Genomic DNA, 25,209 nt, shown 5'->3' with positions numbered 1-25,209 from the left:
ATCAATTTACTTCCACTTTACATCCTGTTTTGTGGGTAGGCTCTAATTAAAAATCATTTTTATGGTTTTTAGCTCAAGATGGTAACATTCAAAAATTGGAGGTAAATTGACAACCACTAAGAAATAGTTAGTTCTTCTTTCTTACAAGAACTGAAGAGGAGCCAGACCAAAAAATGAGGTAAAACAATACACAAAATCAAGACTAATCATATCTTGATCTTGAGATGAGACTATTTAAATGGTTCTGTACAGGCAAAAGAAGGTAAGATTAAAACAAGTCATGCTTTAACAATTATTTATTTAAGTTTATAGTTAACTTCAAATATTATACGATATCAAATATATTTTTATACATCAAAATATTATTTTTATTATAAAGAATATTATGAAGTTCTTCCTTTTCTAAGTTTAAGCCTGGCCTGGGCCTTTGAATACCTTTGATGACCAGATTTTTCTCCGCTGACACCGTTCTCTTGTTTCGCATTCATTTCTAAACAAAATACCAAAAGCAAACAATGTAAATAGAACAAATTGGCAAAGCGAATGCAGACCAACCTTTAAGCAGATCAGGTGGAGGATCCAAAAGTCCTTTTCTACAACACTCAACATAATACCTATATCCTTTTGCTAAACCAAATCCAATCACAGCTATTGAGATAGTTAAAATGGCCATTACAATCGGGTGCTATGAACGCAAAAAATTAATGTAATATTTCAATAATTTAAATACAATATTTAAATTTCTTACCGATATTGAAGGTGTGTTTGTAAATAGCTGATCAGCAATTACAATAATGACACCTATAATAATACCTACACCAGCTCCCAGCCAAGGTACCTGTTCATTAGCTGAAACAGATCTTTATTTAAATATGTTTACAAATTGAGAAGATTTTATCTACCTCTTTTGTCTTTATTTATTTGAGTGGTGACTCGTTTCATCGCCTCGGTGATAACAGCGTCACCAGGCTGATGCTCTAATGCACATTTATAATTTAACAAAGCATCTTCATATTGAAATGTTGCAGCCTCAACTTCACCTTTTCGAAAATACCCCTAAAAAGGAGAGTCCAATGTTTAATTAACATTTATTTATATAAAGCTAACAAAAGCTTTTTTTGCATCAGTTTTATACCCCAGCCTCATCAATTAAGCTTACTTTTGCCCATAAAGGGTTAAGGCGAATTGTTTCAATTGCGTCTTCGTACGCATGGTAAAATTGGCTCAATTTTAAAAAAGCAAACGATCTATTGCTAAATAGTATGTAGTTTTTGGGATCAAGCACGATCCCTTGGGTATAATGCAGTATTGCCTCAGCATACTTATTTTCTTTCATGCAGGCATTTCCTTTTTCCTTTAGGGTCTGTACCTGAGAAACAATTAAATAATACATTAGAAAAAGCAATGAAAGTATAAAACTTTTCTAAAGTTAAAATGAGTTTGAGAAATGAATAAGTTCACAATATTTTTGTTCATTAATTTCGACATTTTATGTGTATGATCGTCCAATCCCATAAATAGCATATATTTTCTGGGCTAAACTTGACTTTAATAAGGTGCCGGTGGTTGCAATGGTTAAGGCGTTGACATGGTGACTCATCATGTTAAGGGGCCCTGGTTTATTTATTCAGGGCAGCTGAAATTTGAACCCAACGTACTTATAAATAAGCTCCCCCGCTGTGTTAATATGCCCTCTTTCCTTGCAAACCCCCATAAAGAAATTTAATTTTTAAAAACTAGACTAAGAAGTGATGGTTATAAATGCCCAAAATACCATTACATATACTTACACATTTTCTTGCCTTCTTACATCATTAACAGATTTTCATTGTAGACCATTAATTATAAAGCATTTTGTAAAAGAAAAAGCTAAATTAACTTAATTTGTACCGAATGGAACTCCTATAATCTGCAGTATCGGAGTAACCGATAAAATCAAATAGTTTACAATTTTCAATTAATTAAGGTTTTGGTTGAGATAAAAAAGTCAACGTCAAAAGCGGGATTCGAATCCACGACCTTCGGCTAAATACGCCTAATAGTTTACAATATTAAAATAGACAACTTGAACAAATATCCTACAGGCAAAATAAGCACTGATCTTTGGTACTATTTAGCACTACAACTGACTAGCAAACTTTCTATAAATTCTAAGATAAAGAAATAAAGATAGGCCCAAAACCAAACCCCAGTGTACTACAAGAAGTGTAACTGCTTCCTCGGGTTCTGGCATTATAGTGACCTCCTATTTGGGAAGAGAAGTTGATTCCACAAGTTGCCTGGTGTGAAACGAGCCAAGAAAGTATTCTTACATGGCAGTCAACCTAGTTGAGAACCAACAGGGAATTTGGTTAATAGATAGATAAATTTATTTTGCAAAACCAATTTGCATTTGACAACTGAGAAAAACAAAATAATTTTAACAAGGAAAGTGCTCTGGGTCAGTAAAACATCCTTGGGCAGGGTAGTAGATTAATATTAGAGATTGTGGGCAAAAATTATTTATATTATGCTCAGGAATTTAACCAAGTCCTAAACTATAAATACATAAAAAAGTATATATACAATATTATGAATAGATAAACAAGGGCATCTGTATCAATAAAATAACTATATATGCATAAATAAATAGTAAATTAACTCAATAATTAAATTATATAGTAATATTAATATAAGTAATATTAGCATTACTTATATTAAGTAATATTAGTATTGCCGTCCCATGCAATTCTTCACCAATCCAGGAAGCGTTCATCATCTCAAGCAACATGGTCATTTTTAAACTTCTACTGGACCTAGTGGCAAGGCGCAAGAATTTGTCCTGATCCACCTGGAATTTTTTTTTTTTTACAATATCTACCAGGGACTGGAGGAGTTCCTTCCTGACCACTGCTCCTGAGCTGTACAGCTTATTGTACTTTATCCCTGGCTCCATATTTTTTTTGGGGGGGGGCTCGCAACACAAATGTGAACTTGAGCCCCCATTGTACCAGTGTTCTTCCATCGAAGAAACTCATTTTTGAAGGGAGTTGGGACCAAATTCAGGGTCGCTGAGATCCGATCCCGCCCTTTCCATTGATGAGTGCCATGTCAATTTCTTTCAATTGCGGCCACCTTAGGCGTCAGAAAAGTCCAGAGATGACGGTGGGGATCAAACCCACAACCGCAGGATCTACTAGCCGAGAGTCTGACGCCTTAACCACTCGGCTACCGCAGCCCCCTAGAGTTTGTTTAAGTTTGTCTTACAAGTATAACTGGGACAGTAAATAGGTTTAACAGCCATATTGTAAACCAAGAGTTTGTTGTTGACACTCCCCTAAGTAGCCGAAAAGGATTCTGATGGCAGCTTTGCTTTTGCCCACTATAGTTTTAAAATGGCCGAAGTCCATTTTATATTCATATTTGTGAAGAGGATGCAGCTGGTTTTTGAGATGTTGATTTTCAATTTCCATGGATGTAGTAGGGCATTACTCATATGAGCTTGTCATTGAATCTGCCAGAGATACCACTGATTCTCCAAGAAGAGCAGTACAGTATGATGTGATCTGTATATAATTCTAAATGACAGGTTTGGACAGGGTGTTGACGAAAATTGAAAATAAGTGTGGGGTCCAAAATTGACCCATGGGGTTTGAAAGTGGGCAATTTAGTTGAATCAACCAAACTGCTTCTTCTGAAAGAAGCATTAAACTGTATTAGCTTTTGGGCTGCTGAAAATGAGATTAACTTGAATGTAGAAGGTTAGGGATGGACTTTTGGACTTAAAACTATGTATGACAGCCAAGCATTCCAATCTTAACAAAATCCAAAATCCTTTGCAAAATAACTGATGAAGTTTTCTCCGTCACCATTCATACCATCCACTCCCATCTCCATACCCTACATCCTAAACCTGGCCCAGCCCAGGTGCAATAAATTTCGTGGTGCTCATCACTATAAGGCAAAGGTCCTGAGTTCAAATACTGCGCCCTGTGTTCAAACCCGAGATACTTACAAATGGGCTTTTTTCAAAAACACTGGCACTCCAAGGGTTCATATAACCTCATAGTTGAAATACCCTCGTACAAAAAAAAAAAAATAAATAAATAAATAAAAAAAAAATAAATAAATAAAAAATCATTTTTGCTTGTTGCATTTTGTATGCAGTTGGAAAATTTAAAAATATTAACAAAATAAAATAAAAAATGTATAAAAGTCCCAGACCATTATATTTGGAACCAATTCTCTCCTAAATTTCATACTTCCTATAACTCTGTTTACAATTAGCAATCAGCCTATTTCCCTCTTCTGCCAAAAAGAACCTTGTGATTACCCATGATCAGACTTTTTTCTAGAAACCGATATCTACCAAATCAGTTACGTTATACCCGCTACCTTTTGTTTGTTTGCAATTTAGTAGACTCTTAGTTCCCTCCCTTACCTCCCTCAACTTGATTAGGGTTGGGAGACTCATTTGGGAGCTTAAAGATAAGCTTAAACATCCAATGAATATTTTGTAAGTTATATCTTCAGCCCCCCCCCCCCAAGGAAGTCTCATGTAACTGATCACTGACTTAAACCAGTTATACCGCAAGGAATATTTCCTTGGCTTCTTCCTCTATCAGACGATATTCTCATAATCCCATCCTAAAATGATCCCCTGACCTTCAGATCCTCTTTACACTTCCGTCAAACTCCCTCCTGCCTTTCTGACCCTTTCATCTTCCTTAAATACAGAACTGTATTAACTGTCATACTTCTTTGATTACCTTTTGTCATTAAAACTTGGTACCAATGATTTTTAATAGCCTTTTAGTTTAATTTCCACAGTAGACTACTAGCAACGGCCTAATGAACTTTGCAAATTAGCCAAGGAAATTCTCATATGCCATGTGCATTCTTTTTCGGGGGTAAGGGTTGTGTGGAAAAAAGGGCCACGGGCAACGGTAGGAATTGAACCCATGACCACAGGGTCTAAGGCCGAGAATCTATCATAATGACCACTTGGTCTACACTCCCCCTAGTGGAAATTTTATAATGAATAAATGTAAAATAAATTTGTAAATAGGCATCTTTGTATAACCTTTTCAGGCTTGATTCTCTGTAAGTATGTTGTATTCATATTTAATTATTCGAGTCAATTCCCAAAATAAAGTTTACTCTTCAATTTTAAGTTATTTATTTTATAAAATATTTCGTTCCCTGTGTTATGAGGAAATGTTAACATCCAAAACGTTTCTGAATGTCGGTTTCTTAACTTTCCAGCAATTTGACTTAGTCAGCACTAAAATTCATTGGACAGAACGAATTATAGTAAGCAGTACTAAAGTATAGGCAGACCAAAATGATCGAACTATATTCTTTATCCTGCAGACCCCATAGAGAAATATCACAATTTAATAAACAAATGTGCTTATGACTGAGAGTTTTGAAAACAAAGGGTTTATTATTTGTTATAAGAAAAATTTTAATCATCAATGATAAGAAATATGAATGAAAACTTGCTGAATATTAGGCGACCTGGAGTCATTGTTGTCCCTTAGTGAATATTGTTTAACTTATTTTTTTTTTGTAAGCAATATTTTAAATATAAATACAGAAAGAAATCTTTACACAAATACAATCCTATGAATATAGATTTACTGTGGCTATGACAAAATTGATAAATTATCAAAGTACGTATGTAAAAGTACAAAAATATATACAAAAATTGCACTAAAGTTAAAATAAGAAACAGAAAAAGAAAATATTTGTTTTTAAAAATACAGACCTCTTCAGCCGTCATTTTCTACATTGATATGTTTTGGCCCTCACAGCATAATTTCAACTATCGCCAAATTGTGTCGATGTCATAACAAATAAAACTGACCATGAGACCATGGACATAACGTCTGCTCGTAGCAATAGTGACTCTCTGACAAAGCAAATTATAGAATATTACTGCCGTCTGTGAAATTATTTAAATTCAGGTTTGTCAAAGAGCCGGCGAAGGTTGCATGTTTTTGTAGTTTTCTCAGCACCAAGCTGGCATTCCCTCTACACAATTAAATTTTCCCTGCTCAGCAACCATCATAAATGTGATCAATGTTAAACTAAAAATAACGCACTTTGTCCCACAAAATATACTCAGTACTGCTTAATTTTGTTTTTTGCTTAACCTAAGTATCTCTGTTGATATTAATAACAATCACTACAAGGGTCAAGGTAGCGAAATTACTACCAGATAGTCAGATAGCTCTAAAAGCTCTTCAAATCTATCAGGCCTGGAAGTTGGAACTACCTAAACACCCTAAAAAACTGAATCTACAAACGTTACTTGAGTACCAGGTCATGAGGGAATTTCAGGTAACTAGTTTAAAAAAAATATACATAGGCTGAATTATCTTTTTTAGTATAACATAACAGACATTATATACACATGCCAGACTTGAGATAAGAAAAAAACAAAACTACTCACTAAAAACAACCTCAAAAGGTAACTGGGGGGGTCTAAGCAACAGGAAGGAACTACAAATCTAACAGGCAGCTTTAGTAAAATCCAGGTCATGAGGGAATTTCAGGTAACAAAGGCAGCTAGCACCCTAATTTAAAAAATGTACATAGGCTGAATTATCTTTTTTAGTATAACATAACAGACATTATATACACATGCCAGACTTGAGACAAGAAAAAAACAAAACTACTCACTAAAAACAACACTGAAGGGTTACGGGGGGGGGGGTCTAAGCAACAGGAAGGAACTACAAATCTAACAGGCAGCTTCAGTAAAATCCAGGTCATAAGGGAATTTCAGGTAACAAAGGCAGCTAGCACCATAGTTTAAAAAAATGTACATAGGCTCAATTAACTTTTTTTTGTATAACATAACAGACATTATATACACATGCCAGACGAGACAAGAAAACACATGCTAAAAACAATCTCAAAGTGTAATGGGGGGGGGGGTCTAAGCAGCAGGAAGAAACTACAAATCTAACAGGCATATTTATGGGATATGCTTCAGTCAAACACAATTTCGGTATTCACAGGAGGCCTGTCAACTAGGGAAGGCAGAGACAACAGAACATATACTATAATGTTGCGACTATCTAGCAGTAGTTAAGGCAATGCTACCAAGGAAAGCCAATTTTAAGCAATGAACTTCAGTACCATACTCTTGAGAAGATTTCTACACTCTATTTAATAAACAGAAATCTTCCAAGAATACAATTAGCAAAGCTTGGACCTATCAGATGAAAGGTTAAGTGTAAAAGGGGACAATCAGTACAACCAAGAGGGAAAAATCGTTTATGATTATTGTGAGACCCCAGCATCAACATTATACAGTGGCTGGACAAGTTCATGTGAGATTACCATAAATGTTCTGTTTTGCAGGCAGCTGTGTATTACCTTAACCATGGAGTTTGGGGAAACGACAAAGGTATGCACTTTCTGGGGCATAAAAATAAAGAAGTGTCAATTGGAAAAAAGGTGCCAATCATACTTTCTTTGAATATAGCAAATGACTCAAGTAGATATGGATAATAGGGATGGTCATGGGAGCCAAACAATATTATTAGTAGAATGTTTAGTTAAAGACTGTCGGTTATGTCGTGTTCATTCATTTAGGTTGTGCTGAAGATGAAAAAGAAGATAAATCTTGCCAGGGTGGTGGAGCACTGACAGAGCCCGTCATGATAAAGCCATCATCCTGATGTAAACCTTTAGGTGATGGTTCAAATAAAAAGATATTAATCCAATTACCAAACTTACCAGAACTGACATTAATGAAAATATTATTGATATTATTTTAGATCTAAAATTAATTTGAAGAATAAACCAAATATATTTATATTTATAAAGAGAGTTACAGAAAATTGCTTCTGCTTAAGACATGAAATTCAGTATTTTTTAAATGACTTGTACGGTGTCTTACCAAATGAACAAAAAACTTTACAAAATTAATGAAATTGCATCTCTTTAATTTTGCGTCTTATAAACTAAAAAAATCAATATATACAGTATATTCATGTTACAATCTTTTATAACATAAATTATTAAATTATGCAACAAACATCTTTTATAATCAAAATGTTAAATTACTTCAGAAAAATGGCCAAAACAATTCACTTATTAATCTTAGTGATAACAATGAGACTTACATCAATTTTTGCCGAATTTTATTTAACTTTTTTTTCATGGTGGGCATAATTCATAAAACAAATCACCCTTTATAAAGAGCATGTTTATCATTTAAAAAGGCTTCCCTGGCAAAAGGAATTAAGGAATGTCTAGATGATGCACGATGTGTTGTAGCTGAAATCAGATTTTCTTGAAAGCGCTTTTTTCTTAGTTCTATTTGAATATGTGCTTTATGTTTAAGATGGGTACGTAAACGTTGGGATTCCCTTATTTTAGTTTCTTTTTCTTGTTTTTCCAGTAAATTTACTAGGAGTGCATGTTTCTCTTCATTTGTTAGGAATATAGGTTTAGGGATGCTTATCGACTGTCTAATATTTAAATATGGCGAAAAAGAAAATGATTTGTTTCTTGTAGCGAAATCAATTGATTTTCGTTGATTAATATCTGAAATACTTTTTTCTATTATCTTTTTAGGACCACTTCGTTTTTTTTTATTGTAGCGTCTTCTATGGCGTTTGGCTAATGACGGAGTTGAAAAATCTTTATGTGTTTTCTCTGTATGTTTTTGCCTTTTTTTCAAAGAATGAATAGATTTAAGTGCTTCCTTACAACAAGCATAGCACCTGTAAGAGAGACATTTGTCTGAATATTGCTTACTCCATGGAAATGTATGTCTAATCATTGAAGATCTACTCTTTTTGGCTAAAAAGTGTATTTTTCTTGGATGTTTACTTTTATTCCCATTGGATAGAAACATAACACGTGAAGTCGATGCTGGATCATTTCTCTTAAAATATTTATAGCTACTTTTAACAAAAAATAATTCTTTTGATAATTCCCGCTCCTTTGTGTTTTCTTTCAATTTATGTTCATTTTTCGTTTTTTTTAAACCTTTCATATTTTAATTATTTTATTAATAGGTAAACTTCTTAATGTTTACATAGATGATCTATCAATAAATGTCAAACAATAACTGATGCAGTAGAAATGCAAAATTTAGTTATTTGTATCAATCTTGTAACACATTTTTTGACAATTCTTGGAAATGAACATTGTTGGCTGTTATTATTCAGCCATATGGCTTTAATTACATAAATTTTATTTTATACCTTTCATTGAAGTTAAACAACTTTTTTTCTTTTTTCTTGTCCTCTTCATTAAGAAAATAAAACCAAGAAACAACATTTATGTATAGTAGATCAGAACTTACAAACTGGTCATATGGAGAGTCATGCTAGAAATTAATCCACACTGTGAAAATGTAAAATTCTGATCCCATGAAACCTAGGAAGTGAAGTTTTGTATGTATTAAATACCCATTGTGGAATTTTATAAAATCTTTGAAAGCAAGAGGAAAGTCATGTGATCTGGTTATGTTTTAAACAAATATTTGTAATATATACAATTATAAAGTTCAAAAAGTATTTATTTATAGCATGAATTACTGTTCTTCATTATAAGGTACACGTTCTTGACAACAATTTGTAATCAGAATAAAATTTGCTCTACTGGATACATTTAATTATTTTTTAATTTAAAATTAAATTTACAGCAATGAAAAATAGTTAAGTTATGGATGTCGAATTCTCAAACCGACCTTCCCATTATGTTTTTATCATAGTTTACAAAATAAAGCAATATATTATGCACTTTCGTATTGATAATTCTATTATTAAATTTCTAAAGTGTTTACATTTTATTGCACGTTTAGATTTCAAATTGTACAAACTAGTATTTATATTAAAAAATCTCATTTCTTTAACAAAGCCAGTTAGAAAAAAAGGAACATGTATATTTCATATAAATATCATACAATACTGTGTACACTCTATTTATTTGTAGAAAACTTATTTTACATTATTTTTTAATTTATTAAATTGTGGCATGAATTCACTTCTTGAATTCACATTACTTACTTGGTTCAAAAAGTATGGATATGATGGAGTTAGTATTAGTAGAGAATTCAATAGATTTTTGGCAGTTATCCAGATTTCATGTATTTAAACGTTCATCGTTACGCTGAAAGATCTGCATAACATGCTTATTCTGTTATTTTGTATTTTGTAAGATAGTAAGAAATGTTAATAAACAATCCTGAATATCATCTGATTTTAAAGATAAACAGAAAAAAATAGTTTTACATCACAAAAATGGACATAACATAACAATTATTAGGATACTTTTTAGTTCAAGATGTAGTGATTTTTAAAACAGGAAAAGCAAGAGCAATGGGTTGGACTGAAAGGCTACTCTTTTTTCCCTTTTTTTTCATTAGCTTCTAGCTCTGGTGATTTAATGGGAAGAAAAAAGAGAAAAAAGCTCCCATCTTTGCCTCTCTTGCACAGATAAAAAAAGGACTCGTGAAAGAAAGATGCTGGTGCTTCCGAATATTGTGAATTACGAACTGCAAAATGAGCAAATATTCATTTGCTTTGATGTTCAAACTCAGTACAAAGAGAGTTATCAAAGAAGTGCAGAGAGGATATATAATGGAAAAATGGGAACAATCAAAATAGTTGGGGGAACAAAAATATAGTAATGCCAGGAAAAATTAAAAAAAAAGAAGAAAAATCACAGGAAGCAAGGAAAGTGGGAAAATCCTTCACTTATTTCAATGAAGGTGGCAGAGGTTTTATACACGATCCAAGGTCGGTAAAAAAAATTATTTCTATCAAGCATAAGACTCAACCTACAAAAGAACAGAAGCATTCAAGAAAAAAACCAAAGAAAAACTTAAGTGCAACAATATTAAAATCAAAGCAATCAAACATATCAAGACGCATCTCAATTTCTGCAGGAAAAAGAAAGTCAGTCTTGTCAATCAAAAAGGTTGAACTTTCTAAAGAAGAACTTGAGCAAAAAGAATATGAAGAATGGGAAATAACTGTATTCAATCTTTTGTTCACTCTTCAAGAAGAACGGAAAGTAAGAGATAGAAATAATCTCTTTGATCAACTTCTAGGCCGTCAACACAATGAAAATATAATTCGGCTAGATACTTTTAAAAAATCGGATTCTAATATATTACAAAAAAACTCTGACCTTTGGTCTATCAGTCTTCCAACCATTTCAACTAAATTGAACAAAAGCGCAAGCGTAGCTACATTGTTTTATTAAAACATTACATTTTAAGCTGGTAGTTGTTGTACCTTACAAGTAGAATAAGAAGGAAACCTTTTTACACGCAAACAAATTCCAAGACACACATATGCCCATAATTTTATTTTCTTGTCAAAAATCTTCTGTTACATTTACACTTTGAAATAAGGGAATAACATTAAGAATTATAAATAGAACAAAATATACAATTTGTTAGCATTTTTATACATATGTTTCATACCATTTAACAATTCTTTAATTTTGCACTTTATAACAGTAATCATGTTTTGAGAATGAACAAAATTGAAAAATATCCTTCCAATGATGTTTTGTGGTAATATTTTTCATACTTCCAAAGAGAAAATACGTTATGTTTAAAAATCAATCCAACTATGTAAAGAAAAAACTACATTGCGACTAACTAAATGACAAGTTTAGAGGAAAGAATGACCAGGTTAAATTTACTTTTTTCCATACATCTAAAAAAATCACTTAACAAATTGTAGAAGAATAAAAAATAAGGAAATGTATTTTTTGCCAAAAATTATTTTACGTATTGATTGACAAGGCATGTCGGAAAGAAAAAGAAAGAAAATCATGTATAAAAAAAGGAAGGAAATTCAGAAGTGTAAAGTAAGTATTGGTACTTTGACTTCTGTTATTTCATTACAGAATGGAAAGGGCAAAGTGAAAATATAGAATGAGTAATTTATTAAAACCACCGAAACCATGGATGTAGGTAAATTTGAGTCTGTCCCACCGAATGCGGGATATTCTTTGTTCAGAAATCGTGCTTTATTGTTTAAATACAAACCTCATCTTGTCAGTAACAGAGGGAGAATAATAAAAAGAAATTTTGAAAAGGCTAATAATAATAATAATAATAACGCAAAATGTGACAGGATGGCACACTGGTTAAAGGAACAAGAATCTCTCCATTCACAAGGGTACAATTTTAATGAAATCATCGTTGAGAATGTTAAAATAGTCAATGATGATCCACTCATCGATACAAAAAAGTCAAATTTATTGGATTTGTGTTTACCAAATGCAGATCCAGATAAATCATGGGAAATGAAAAAAATATACAATAGAATACAATGGGTCTATCCAGAGATAATACAAAAACCATCTGTGAGGAGAAATTATGCAAAACGAGGTGTGATACCAGTATCAAATAATTTTTCTACTAAAGAAGGAAAATTAATAAAGCCAAGAAAAGCTAATTTTTCAAGTGGAAAAGATAAAGTAATAAAACATAAATTGAAAACTTTGCCCTCACAATCTCATAAAAATACTTCTAGAAGCACAAATGACAAGACAAGAAGTAGTCAAGAGAGAAGAGTACCTTACAGACCAGTTTTGATAGTCAAGAATAATAAAATAATAACTAAATATAGGCCAACAATTGATAGCACACGAGATTCTGCAATAAGTGAATCAGAAAAGATAAGTTTCATGAAAAGTCAGTTGCCAAAGAGGAATGATTATAAGGGCACAAGTCTTTTTGAATCATCGATCAAGGATAGTTTAAAAAAAGAGAAACCCAAAGGAAAAAAGTCAAATATTTTTTCAGTTTTCAATGCTCTCTTTTCTTTAAACAAAAAAAGAGAAAATAACGATTTGAAATTTAATCTCAACAGTCAAATGCGGCAATCTTTTAAAAAAAATTATCAACATTTAAAATCACCAGTTATGGGCACTGACATTATGAGCACGTTATATGAAAAACAATTTCAAAAAAGACAGGATATGAAAAACAGCTATGAAAAGCCTCGATACAAAAGGCCTTTGGAAACACCTCTAAAAATAAAAAGTGATAAAGCACTGATTGGTTATGATGAAATAACATCAGATAAAATTGCAGGAGTGCAAGTTCACAATGTGAAAGGACGAAAAAACATACAGAAGCCCATAGCCGACAAACAAATGGTTAAACAAATTAATAAGTTAAAAGAAGAAACATTAAAATTTAAAAATATTTCAGATAATGGCATTTATACATCGCAAAGAGGGAAAAAAACTGCCTTCAAAGAGAAAAATAAAATTAGTCATAATATTGTGAATAAGGACAATAGGAAGTTGTCCTGGGATAGCAGTGTGATTGAACATAAAGATAAAAAAGATCAGAACTTACAAACTGACTTTCCACAATTGATTCCACAATATTCTCAAGATTCAAATGAATTGCCAAAGCATATCAGCCATGATGTAGTTCACCATTTGCAAAGAAAAAAGAGCAGTGCGAAGATGAACACACTTAACAATATGAATACCATATTTGTGTTAAATGAATCAGATGGCCATGCTGCATCTAACAACAACCGTGTTATCGATATTGGGGAAATGGTTGTAGGAGGTCCTGAAAAAGATGTATTAATTGATGGAAGAAGCCGTCTTGAAGTTATTGATTACGATGTAATTCCAGATTCAAATTTCCCTAGTCAAAGTATAGTAAATATTTCAAGCAATGATGCAAGAAATGATAAAAAAATAGTCAGGGGTCATAAAAGAAGACATCCACCTCCTACTGAAGAGGAGGATAAAGAATGCAATAATGAACCTTACAATTGGAATTCAGAAAACAAAAATGATTTCAATATGGAAAGAAGTGATTCTTTTATCGATTATTCTAATGAAGAAATAGGCACAAAAATAATTTCTGATACATTATCTGAACTGTTGAATAGAGCAGTTAAAAAGTATAAACATTCGCCCAACAATAATAATGGATCAATTTTACATAATGATAATAATAGATTACAAAATAAAACAAAACCGTATAAGAAACGTAAAACAAAAAAAGTAATAAAATTGGAGGCAGAAAAGATAAATGACAAAATTTTAATCAAAAGGAAAGTTGGTAAATATAGAGAAGGAAAAAAAGAAACTACAGATCTACTGTACTACATGCACTTGGATGAAGAACAGAAAGGAATAATAAAACACAACCCATCGACAGTAAGTGACACAGATCCAATGGAAAAAGAACAAGAAGAGAAACTTTTATATCTACTTAAAAGGTGGGCAACTGGCAATATGAATTTAATCTTTACAAAAAAAGAAGATGTTAATAAAGTCAATTTAGAAAGAATAGCAAAAAATGATACTCTGGTCATAGTGAACAGTGATATTGGTAATATGATAAAGGTGAAATCAATAATAACGGACAGTGATGCAGAAAACAATGTAGATTACAATATAAAAGATCCCAAGTGGATTAACATTGTTAATGATATAATTAAATATCGAAGAGGTCACTTACCAGACATGAAAACATTACAATATAAACATTAAAACAATTTTAAACCAAATCTAAATATTATAACCAAGCTGGATAAAAAATAAATTATTAACAGATATTTTTCTCAAATATTTTTTACTACTACTTTTAAATAATTAAAACGAAAAACATTTTGTTGAATTGGCAAATCAATGTTACTAAAACAACATAACCAATCCTTTGTAATAATTTATAATTTTTTAATTAAAGATGAAAAATATTTATTTAAGCAAAACTATGCAGGTTTACATAGCAGAAATCTTTATCTCCAAATTTCTCTATTCATGTCCTCTGTGTGTGTAAAACTAATGTTATTTTAGATGATTGGATTTCAAACGGGGTACAACTGATAAATTCAGGCATTGATAAAAAAAGAAGTGAACATTAGATCTAAATTGTTTATTATTCTCCAACCATTACATAAGAAATAAATAAAACTCAATAAAAAGTTTGTAACTATATTATTTCTAAGCTACTACAAAATAACAAAATAATTGTATATCTTCTCACATTAAATATTATCTTTCTAAATATTACAGTCATATGACTGGTGGAAAAATGTAGCTGGAAGATTTTTCTCCACCAGAAGTAGTTTATGTATATTTTTTTTCTAATCAATTTTATAGCCACAGTTAATAAAAGAGGCTTCTTAAATAAATTTAAAAAATATCACAAATAAATATAGGAAAACAATTCATTTGATTATGTCTTTTACACGATAAACTCTGAATAGGGATGTAACACAACTTTAATAAACCTATACATGCATTATGTTACACACATTCATCAACACATAAAACATTTTCTATTAATAAATTACATAAACATCAGGGCTATTTGTAGTTACTGTTCTTTGGTTAAACTTAGAAAAGCTTTGAATGTTTAAAGTAATTTCACAGTCTTTCTTTATTTCATCTAATTGATTCATTAAACATGTAAATTAATATATACAGAAAAACACACATTGTAGAAATATGACGTATATAATATGTTTAAAGTTTGTTACCAACTTTTTGAAGGTATTTATTATAAGTATGCATCCTTAATTTTCCATATACATAACAAAAGCTTTGTTTTAACTGGCACAAGAAGATCAAAAGGTGTCAATTTTGTTTTGTTAATTTTGTCGTTAATGAAATCTAAAACTTGAGGCATGACTTTCTATAGAATTTATTTCCCATTTTATCTGGCCATTTTTTTTATTAATCTAATTTATTATTGTTTTACACTCGCTGTAAATGAATTACCTTCTTTCTCTTACACATTATACTGTGAGAGCTGAATAGTACTGTTAGGTTGGTAATTTACGTTACAAAACAAAAAATAACAATTGGAGAATTTATTATATTAATAAATAATTGAAAGAAGTGTTTTAAACACAATTTTCTTTCCAGATATGACATTTTTGCACCTCATAACTCCTTGTGCAAGTTTGTTTCTCATTTTTGGAACAATAATTGTGCTAAAAGATTTTAACTATAATTTGGTTAGGGTTTAAGTTTAACTTTGTGCCTAATTTGATACAAAAATAAGTACAGTCAATTAACAGCAATTTCTATTTTTATAATATAACAACTTTAATATAACTATTTACATTAACTATTTCATCAAATAAATAAAAAAAGACTAGATTTCTATTTACATCTTTAAAACAAAACAGAAAAAAAGACTTGAAAAACAAAGTTGTCCCTTTCATGATATTCTGTAACTATATTGTTTGGATGAAGGGCGATTGTTATGATGATGTTCTGGAGAAGTTCTAGTGTATTGGGTTTTGATCAGATCAACTACTCCTTCATTCTCATGTCCTCCGCTAGTTGGACGGTGCTTCTGTATTTCATCCTGGGTATCATTCATACTAAACCAAACCAAACCAAAAATACATCAATTTAAATGGTTTATTAATCCAAATTTATACATATATCTAAAAATAAGCTGTAATTACTATATATCTCTATGTCATTAATAGAATGATATAATAGATAATGCACTATTTTTTTTATATATTAGATAATAAATTAATCATGGGTAGAATGCAGAAAGAATTTGTACCTTCAAAACATAGTTAATAAAAGTATTATTTTGAAACAACTAAACTTTTTATTTTAAAATAAATACTATATTTTGAAAATAAAATAAATGATTTTAAAAAGCTTAGATAGTTCTTATTCCTTGTTTTTATATCTCACAGATATCATTTTTAAAATGTATCCATTATTCTTGAAAGAAGCTGAACTATATTTTCAAACTGCAAAATGATATTGTGTGGTTAATTTGTACAGTGAAACAGTAAAAAATGCCAGGGTGGCTAAATAAGCAATAATTTATGGATTTTGTGCTTCACTGCTAATTTTTGTTCAAACAAGAAACATCTTATAGGTTTATAGTTTTAGTAATAATATACATTATCGTGCACAAATCTATTATAAAGCTAAAATGATCAAAATTGAGACATGATTGGTCCAATGACACAAATAGTGATTAGAAAAATATGATATTTTGTCTCAATTGTTGTCCATCAATTATGATTTTACAGGCTTAAAGAACAATTAAAAGAAAATGAATTGTTTAGCAAAAATGAAATTTAGCTATTATAGTTTCTTGTTTTGAATAGATAGCATTTTGTGTGCCTTCTTGAAATTATCATGCAATCTTTGCAAATTTACACAAGCAGTTTACACTGTTGTTGAAAAAAATACTTACGCAAAATGTCTTCATATCCAAGTTTGACCATCAGAAAGAAAAGAAAAGGTCAAAAGGAAAAAGAAAAAACAAGAGAATACACATTTAGAACATGTTTCCTTATCAATTAGTTAATTATTATTAAGTACTATTGTGGTTTTATGTGCTAAGAGTGATAAATCAGGATTTCGAAGGCTGGAAACAGATGAAGGAGGCAAAGGAAATCAAGGGCACAAAGAAGCAATATTCCGAATATCAAATCTTGAAAACCTACCTTCCCAAGTTGAAAACTTTTTTCATATATAGTCCCATAAATTATGTTGAAGAAGTCAAAGAGTGAGGCAATAAGAGAAGAAATATTTTTACATAAATATAATATCATAATGGAATTTATATAATTATATTTCTTAGTATAAAAAACATTGATACTCTTAACATTATTTTATTGTAAATATTCTTAACCTTAAAAATGTATTTATAATTTTATTTCATATAAGTATAATTTTTTTTATAGATAATAGTAATAAAATAAAACTAAACTGACCTTACAAATGATGCTTTAGCACTGTCAGGCGAATTTTGGAACAAGGTTGTCGAAGCTGGACGTATCTAAAGAAACATAAACTTGATGTAAAACCAAACTTAGTTTGGTTAAAGCCAAAGTACACACCCTGTCTGTTTGAGTGGCCATGTTCGAGTATTTGACTTTCTCCTGATTCATGTTGAATTTGGACATCCGGTCATTTGAGATTTTGAGCTCCTCCTTCAGCTTCAGCATCTGCCTGTCCTTCTCCTCCAGTTCCAGCTGCATTAAAAAAATCTGAAAATTTATTCAATATCATCGTAAATAATATCAGTTGCTCAATAAATTGGTGGAAAAAAAATCAAAAAATTATAATAGTAAAATTTTAATTTTAAGTTCCAAAAAACAATGCATCAGCAGAGGTTGTATCAACCCCTGGGGTGCCGGTGTTTTTAGAAAAAAAAACCCATTTGTAAGTATGTTGGGCTGCTGAGATTCGATCCGTCATCATTTAAACCTTAATTGTTGTGGCCACCCCTCTCAAAGTAACTATTTATAGTAGCATTATTTTGATTGATTTGTAATTTTACTTCAAATATTATTATTAATTTCTTTCTAACTTAAAGAATTAAGAAAATCTCCTGAGGCTTTTTAAAACTTTTTTTTAAATGAAAATATGATTTTTTTTATACCAAACTTCTAAAGAAGTCACATAATGAAAATTCTTTTAAACAACAAAAATAACTGTAGATAACATTAGATTAACACTGTTAAGTCTATGAGCTGAAGATGATGAAATGAGATGTCCTGTCTCTTAAAGGCGAAGGATATGAAGATAAATGAAGGACATAGGCTAGGTGCATGAAAATGAAAAAAAAGTATACAAAAAAATTGTCCAAGTTGTTAGAAAATATATGCTGTCAGTTTGTTGGTTAAAATTGAAACATTTAGTATACAACTAAATTGATAAGCAAAAATAAATAAGTAACAAAATCAATGATATAATTGACCTGGCTTATAATTATTCAATTATTTGAGCATTTAACTTTCTTATTTTCCTAAGTTCTATTTGGAAATTTAAAACAAAATCAAATGTATTGTTAGTTTAAATTTTTTACTGTCTGGTTTATTTGTCTAATGTAAAATAGTTTAATTGTTGAACATCTATAAACAGTCAGCAGTTAAACAAAAGATAAAGTGAAATAAATAAAACCATAATGGTGTAATGTGGGTATTTTGGTTTTATGAGAAAACTAAAACTAAATCAAATAAACTAAAGCAAAACATAACGACAACGAATAAAAATTTTGGGATTGGATGTTGGATTGTTAGGTACCTGTCTACGTAAATCTCGAACCTCCAACGGCTCACCTGCTGGCTGTACTGAAGGAATTCCTCCCTGAGGGCTTTCCAAGATTTCCTGAGCAGCAATGAAATGAACATTTTGAAGATGGAATCATTCAGAACAAGAGAAAGAAAGAAAAAATTAAGACTCACCATTAAGCCATTTTCATAAAGTCCTTGATTTTCAGGCTAAAGTGAACAAATGTTCGATTTATTAGGATTTTTGTTCAAGATAAATGCCTACTATTTTTCATAATTGTTAAGTTCTATCAAAAAATTTGCAATGAAAAAAAAGTGATATGTTTATTAAATGTTTAAAATACCTCTTGGAGCACCCTTTGGAGTCTGAGAAGCATTGATTTGATGTAAGAGACATCTTGCGCTAGGTGTTGAACAGAAAAGCCGTTTACTTTTATTCCAGAATCATCTGATGCATCATCACCGGCTAGGCGAACAACCTGCTAGACAAAACATTATTTTAAAATTAATACTTTGTTTAAGAAATAGTTAGAGTTTTGTTTTAAGCTATATTTTACCTGTTGTTTGGTCTTATGTGGACTCGACACATTTGATTTCGGCTTCACCTCCCCAGTTCCACTCGCGGAACTACGTAGCCTTGTTTTGGTGGGCTTTGAGGAAGTACGTATTCCATTAAGCCTGAAAAGAGTGACCATAAGGTTTTTTGTAAAATATCTGCAGAGATAAATTATATTGACAATATATTTCTAATCTGGTAGAAATGACACAAAAGATTAAATTAACAAAAAAAGAAGTAAAGAAGTCGCGAAGACCTTGTGAAATGTGCTGCAATCCTCCCTCAATAACTAATTAATTTAATAACTCCAAACATTTCATTTGTAATTTTTTTACAAATAGCAAATACAGTATAATTAATGCTGGCTGACGGTTTTAATACCATGCCATAATAATACTGTTTTTTATTTTTAACTTTAAATTTTTTCATTTTGTAAATAAAGTATATCTATCTATCTATCTATCTATCTATCTATAATTAATGTCCTAACCATTCCAAAAGTGGGGTTGTATAATAATGTGCATTTAGCGAGAGAAAAGTTTTTTAAAATAATCACGAATTTGAAAAATATTTACCGCATATAAATCATTTGTATAATAATAAATAGAATTGTTCAGAACCGTCAGAAATGACCTAGAAGTTTCATAGCATGCAAAAGTATAAAGTGCCTGAAAATAAATCCAGCTTTTCATTTTTTTAAATTAGTCCTGCATTTGCATTGTTATTGAATTATCATGATTCAGTTTTTGTTAATCAATGTTAGAAAGACAGAAATCCAAACTTTGAATTAATAAATTTTTTTAAATTGTTCTTAAGTGTAATAGTAAGCAATAAGTTAATAGTCTAGTTCAATATAGATTTCAAAATTTTTATGGAGGATTTTCATTCACAATTATGATTTATTATATCCCATAGTAGTAATTATTAATTATATAAAACTTTAAAAAATCACATGATGTAATAATATATGTTTCATTTATTGTTTTTTTCATTGAAATTTATTTATTTATAAAATGCGAAAGATTTATTCATTATGAAGGAAGACCAGAGTAATTTATTTATTTATTATTTATTAGAGAGAAATTTATTTATTTATAAGTAAACTGAAATAAATAATAAATTGATTGAGGTAACTGTTAAATATCGACACCATTATTTCATCAATTTTTTGGGGTTTTGAGTTTTTAAAACTCGTTAGTATAAATTATTAACAAACGCTTTATTAACAGTAGGGCACACTCAATATTTTATTTAATGGAAATCATAAGGAAAAAAATTAGAAAAAGGAGTAGTTGTTAGATATGAACCAGTTCTTTGCCCAACACAAACTCGCGAAAACATAATATTCATGATGAAATGTGTTTTTAAAAAAGTAAAAATAATTTTGATTGTTTAAATATACAGTTATATATAAACTGCGGCTAATATACAGAAATATCGAAGTAAAAAAAGTGATCCATTTTTATTGAGATTTTAAAACGTGCAACTTAGAAAGAAATCCCGTATTTGAAAAACGAGGCTATGAGGTGATCAGTATTTCGCAATTTCATATTGCAGACCACATAAGGAATCGTCATTACCATCTGGGCGGTAAAATTTTACCGAATAGAGTCAAACAGTCCTCAAGAAGTCTTAAGAAGAATCCCTGAGCGCTATTTGAACCAATCGTTCATCGACTCTCGACAATTTAGCATTTATGTCACCTTACCCATGCATGTACGAAGTAGCTCGAGATTCTCTCATCGCTGAATGATTTTTCTTTAATACACTGAATTTAATATAATAAAGAAGAAAATAAACACATGCAAATGAGAAAATATCAAACGCGTCCTCCTTTTTCTTTTGATCTACACCCGGAAAGAGGCATTTTTGAAACGTCAATTTTTCCCAGCTAGTAGTACAACGGTTCGTTTCCACTCTGCCGTTCAACGAGTCTTTGAACTGTGAAGGTGAATCTTTGATCCTGTGCGTTCACTGTGACTGAAACCGAAAGTCGACTCTGAAAAGGGGGGGAATGAGTAACTACAAGAATAACAGTACCAACAGAAACCTGGCTCATGAGGAATTCTCTACAATTTTTGCAATATCAATTTTTAATTTTATTTCGAATATAAAACGTTTACATTATAAATTTCTATTAAAAAAATTGCAGTAAATATTACTAAATATAAACTGGGAGATGTATTTTAAATAAGCAATAGTGCTTTGATAATAGGAGTCTATAAATAAGAATGCAAAATACATTTTAATACTTGGATCTTCAATAAATGCTTAAAAAATAAAAATATATTTCTCAATATATATAAAATTTATTCAGATATCGTGAGATGCGGTCACGATATCTGAATAATTATCGATTAACGGTCACTAATCTCTACACATATATAAAATTGTTTAAAAACCTATTAAATCAATCATTTTTCATGCTTCACTGTTATTTATCTCCCTTCATGAAACTAATCTTCAGACAACCTGCCCGGAAAAGGTTTTATAGTTTATTTTTAACAAGAACTACCATAATATGAGACTTTGATCAGAGGTAAAATTTAAACGAGAGTATTTATAATTTAAAAATGAAATCTTTCTGAATGCCGACCGTCGATATTTCTCAAAGCAAGCACGTTTCAGTGCAAAGATATCTTTTGACGGCCGTATTACAAAGGAAAAATATGTCTTTAGTTTTTCTTCTACACTTTCTCCCATTTCGTAAGACCGCCGGATGAATGAAAAAGGATACACGTTATATTCACTTTCTTCCTCTATTCTCGTCATGCGTTAAAAGAAAGGAGGTGGGCTTCGAGAGCGGAACTAAATCCTAATATCACTCAATTAATATTTCCTAAACTTATACTAAGTTCTTTTTCAATTAGCAAAGCGAAAACTTGGTTGTTTAAAATATGGTATTTATAAACAAAAACGGAAATTTGCCATTACTTGAAAGAACTTATCAATCGGAAGCCATCCCCGCCATTGCTTTGTCGATTGGAAAATCCAATTCGGGACGTTACGGCTCATAAACTCTTTCTGATTCAGTTCGTTTTAAAAAAATGTAACTTCGTTTGAGTACTGTAAGCTTATAACATTCATGATATATATTTTTGTTTTATATTTTTCACTTCGGTCTTTTAAATGAGATATCTTTTCTTAATAAGAGACATGATGATGCCACGAAACTGTCATCCGCCATTTTAAACTGCCTTGTATAATCGCTTTACTAATTAGATTATTTATTTATAAAGTTTTTTCCTATGGCAGTGTTAGTATTGAAAAAAAAAAAGATTAAAAACAAACGAATAATCTCGAATTCAGTACGGTCTGGAAGAAAAAACCAAATTCAATTATCTGCCAAGCTTTCAACTTATTTCATAGTCATCATAAGGGCAAAACAATCGAACTTATATAATTAATCAATTAATTATACACATTTTTTTTAAATGAAAAATTTCTTAACGATATAATTGAGATTTAGGAAATAATTTTAAATTTTTTGAAGACCAACTCGGTCCCAACCAACTGAGCCTGTTTTTAAAGAAATTTGAAACCCTCCGCTCTTAATTATATCAATTTGTTGACATCTTTTCGATTGTTTTACTCTGATGAAGACCTTAAAATAGGTCGAAAAAGTGGCAGATAAAAATAGAATTTGTTTTTTGATCCAGATTATTCGTGATAAAACAAGTGGTTGATACATCTATCACTTTAAATAAAAAATAAAAAAACTTTGTTGGTTAATATATTATTTTTCAAATGATTTAACAATAATGTGTAACTTAATAATTTCAAAATCCAACGTATATAAACATAATACAGCAAAATCTCACTGGCACTCTCAACACGACACGCAAAAATGGCACAATTACACCGAAGACAAACACTTTGAGTGAGTAGAAATACTTTGATTGAATATAAAAAATATATTTTGCATTGTATAAATTCACTTTTCCACATCCTAAATGTATTTGTTAATTGTAAACAATGTTTGTAAATCCCAGGCCCTGAAGATGATCTCAATAAAGATCGAAACATTGGGACGATAAAGAAAATGTTTTTCTGAAACCTACATCACACCAGACCGCATCTCATGATTTCTGAATAATTAATAATTTCAAATCACTCTTTTCTGGTCATTCTTTCAATATAATCATAATATATTTAATGATGTGTATACATAACTAAAGAACACAAAACCTTGAGGCTAAGCAAACTAGGATGATCAGGGACAATCATGTTGATCTCCTCGCATAACTCACCACATGTTTCCCAGAATAATATTGTTATAAAAATATATTATATAAATTAAAACTCCTACAAATTGCAATAATCTATAGAAATGGTTAAAAATAAAACTTAAATGATAAATTAAAATTATTAAAATTTATAGTAACTATAAACTGTCAAATTACTAGGCAGAACGTTGGATATGTCACTCTCTGTTATGTTGGTTACTTATTCTACTAACAACCTTATGTACCAAGTTAGTTAATTTTACACATAAGAGATTAATCGGCCAGGTTGAGTTGAGGGGCTGGAGTGCGTAGAAAAGATGCATAAAAAACACAAAAGTTCAGCAACGACTCTAGCTGTCTACCCATAAACAATCAATATATGTTAAATCTATCTAATAAATTATTAATTATAAATTTATTACCAGACTGTATATAATAGGTTTATATTTCTTATATCTACATTTTTCTGTCTAAGGAAATAGTATTTTACACCTCCATTGTCAACTGGTTTTACTTAGAAGTATAAAACAAATTCTAATTTTAACTTTATCATTATTTTGTCTTTCAGTTGTGTTTTGACATTTTATCATCTTTACTGGTCTGTTTGTCATTATGACCATCTTGTTCTTTTATGATAACTATGTACCACAGAGGAACAGATCAGCCACAGAATATGGAAAAATAGACAAACCAGGATGACCTGATACAGTTTAGCTACTGATTCATTACCTCAGATGTCACCAATTCTATTGTCTAAAATGAAAAGTGCAAGCTTTGAAGGAAAATAATTGAGAGGATTTGTGTATTGGATGAAGCAAATTACTATGTGCAAAGTAAGTAGTTAATGAAAGAAATGAAATATTCTAATAAATATTTAATACCATTTATATGATACAATTTATATACAAAAGAAGAAACTGAAAAAAAGTAGAAGAGGTAATCTACAAAAAAAAAGAAAAAGAAAAAAAAAGTATCAGGGTGGAAAGGACTCACCCTGGATGAGAGTGTAGCAATGCATTCCATTCCTTAATAACTTGATCACTTCTATTCAGAATTTCTGATTTTAACGGTGATTCACTCGAATGATTTACGCTATACAGGAAGAAAAATCAAGTTAACAATTTTTTTATTAAAAAAAAAAATCTGTCATTTAATACTAACTCGTCAAATGCTGAGACATCACTTTTATCGAAATCAGCCATCAAATCATCACTTGCAAGGCTTTCACAAGGTGAAAGAGTCCCGACAGAATTTGTGCTTCCGTGCTGCTTGTTTAGCCTGTTCAAATGATCCAATCCTCCATTCTGATCCACTGATGCTAAAACTTGTGAAACTTCTCCTGCTATTTTTGCAACTGAAAATTGACCAGTGTTAAGTTATTTAAGTTGATAAGTTGAAACATTTTTTTTTTTAAATT

The 25,209-nt window shown here is 30.6% G+C and overlaps 2 protein-coding genes across 10 annotated transcripts in view; both read right to left on the bottom strand.

The window, feature by feature from the left end:
- Positions 1-328: 328 nt before the first annotated feature.
- On the bottom strand, positions 329-6,040 carry LOC106663949 (hsp70-Hsp90 organizing protein 1-like). The gene is made up of 6 exons (XM_014389209.2): positions 5,750-6,040; positions 1,160-1,369; positions 903-1,056; positions 749-849; positions 556-685; positions 329-490 (listed from the first exon to the last, which is right to left on the bottom strand). Exons 1-6 carry the CDS (start codon positions 5,762-5,764, stop codon positions 384-386), a joined length of 717 nt encoding a protein of 238 aa, XP_014244695.1. The 5' UTR covers positions 5,765-6,040; the 3' UTR covers positions 329-383.
- An 8,896-nt stretch (positions 6,041-14,936) lies between these two features.
- Positions 14,937-25,209, bottom strand: part of LOC106663904 — a 45,342-nt gene continuing 35,069 nt past the window's right edge. For 3 of the 9 annotated variants that reach the window (XM_014389136.2, XM_014389138.2, XM_014389139.2), the window contains 9 exons: positions 24,954-25,146; positions 24,786-24,884; positions 19,568-19,688; positions 19,355-19,492; positions 19,185-19,220; positions 19,024-19,107; positions 17,835-17,984; positions 17,709-17,773; positions 14,937-16,340 (listed from right to left, as the gene is read on the bottom strand). In XM_014389136.2, the coding sequence (XP_014244622.1) occupies positions 16,175-16,340; positions 17,709-17,773; positions 17,835-17,984; positions 19,024-19,107; positions 19,185-19,220; positions 19,355-19,492; positions 19,568-19,688; positions 24,786-24,884; positions 24,954-25,146 (1,052 nt within the window). In that variant the 3' untranslated portion in view covers positions 14,937-16,174. Of the gene's footprint in view, positions 16,341-17,185; positions 17,455-17,708; positions 17,774-17,834; positions 17,985-19,023; positions 19,108-19,184; positions 19,221-19,354; positions 19,493-19,567; positions 19,689-24,785; positions 24,885-24,953; positions 25,147-25,209 lie in introns of those variants that run through there. The other 6 variants (XM_014389140.2, XR_001340110.2, XM_014389137.2 and 3 more) reach the window with 6 other exon arrangements.

Source organism: Cimex lectularius, unplaced genomic scaffold (assembly GCF_000648675.2).
Source record: "Cimex lectularius strain Harlan isolate CLEC.00 unplaced genomic scaffold, Clec_2.1 scaffold41, whole genome shotgun sequence".
NCBI classification, from domain to species: Eukaryota; Metazoa; Arthropoda; class Insecta; order Hemiptera; family Cimicidae; genus Cimex; species Cimex lectularius.
This window is presented reverse-complemented; position numbering and strand designations above follow the sequence as displayed.

Excerpts from the sequence above, each read along its gene's own strand:
- LOC106663949 (XM_014389209.2), bottom strand. Across the intron at positions 686-748 it reads CAAACACACCTTCAATATCG|CACCCGATTGTAATGGCCAT; the intron begins GTAAGAAATTTA and ends TTGCGTTCATAG. Across the intron at positions 491-555 it reads TCCACCTGATCTGCTTAAAG|AAATGAATGCGAAACAAGAG; the intron begins GTTGGTCTGCAT and ends TATTTTGTTTAG.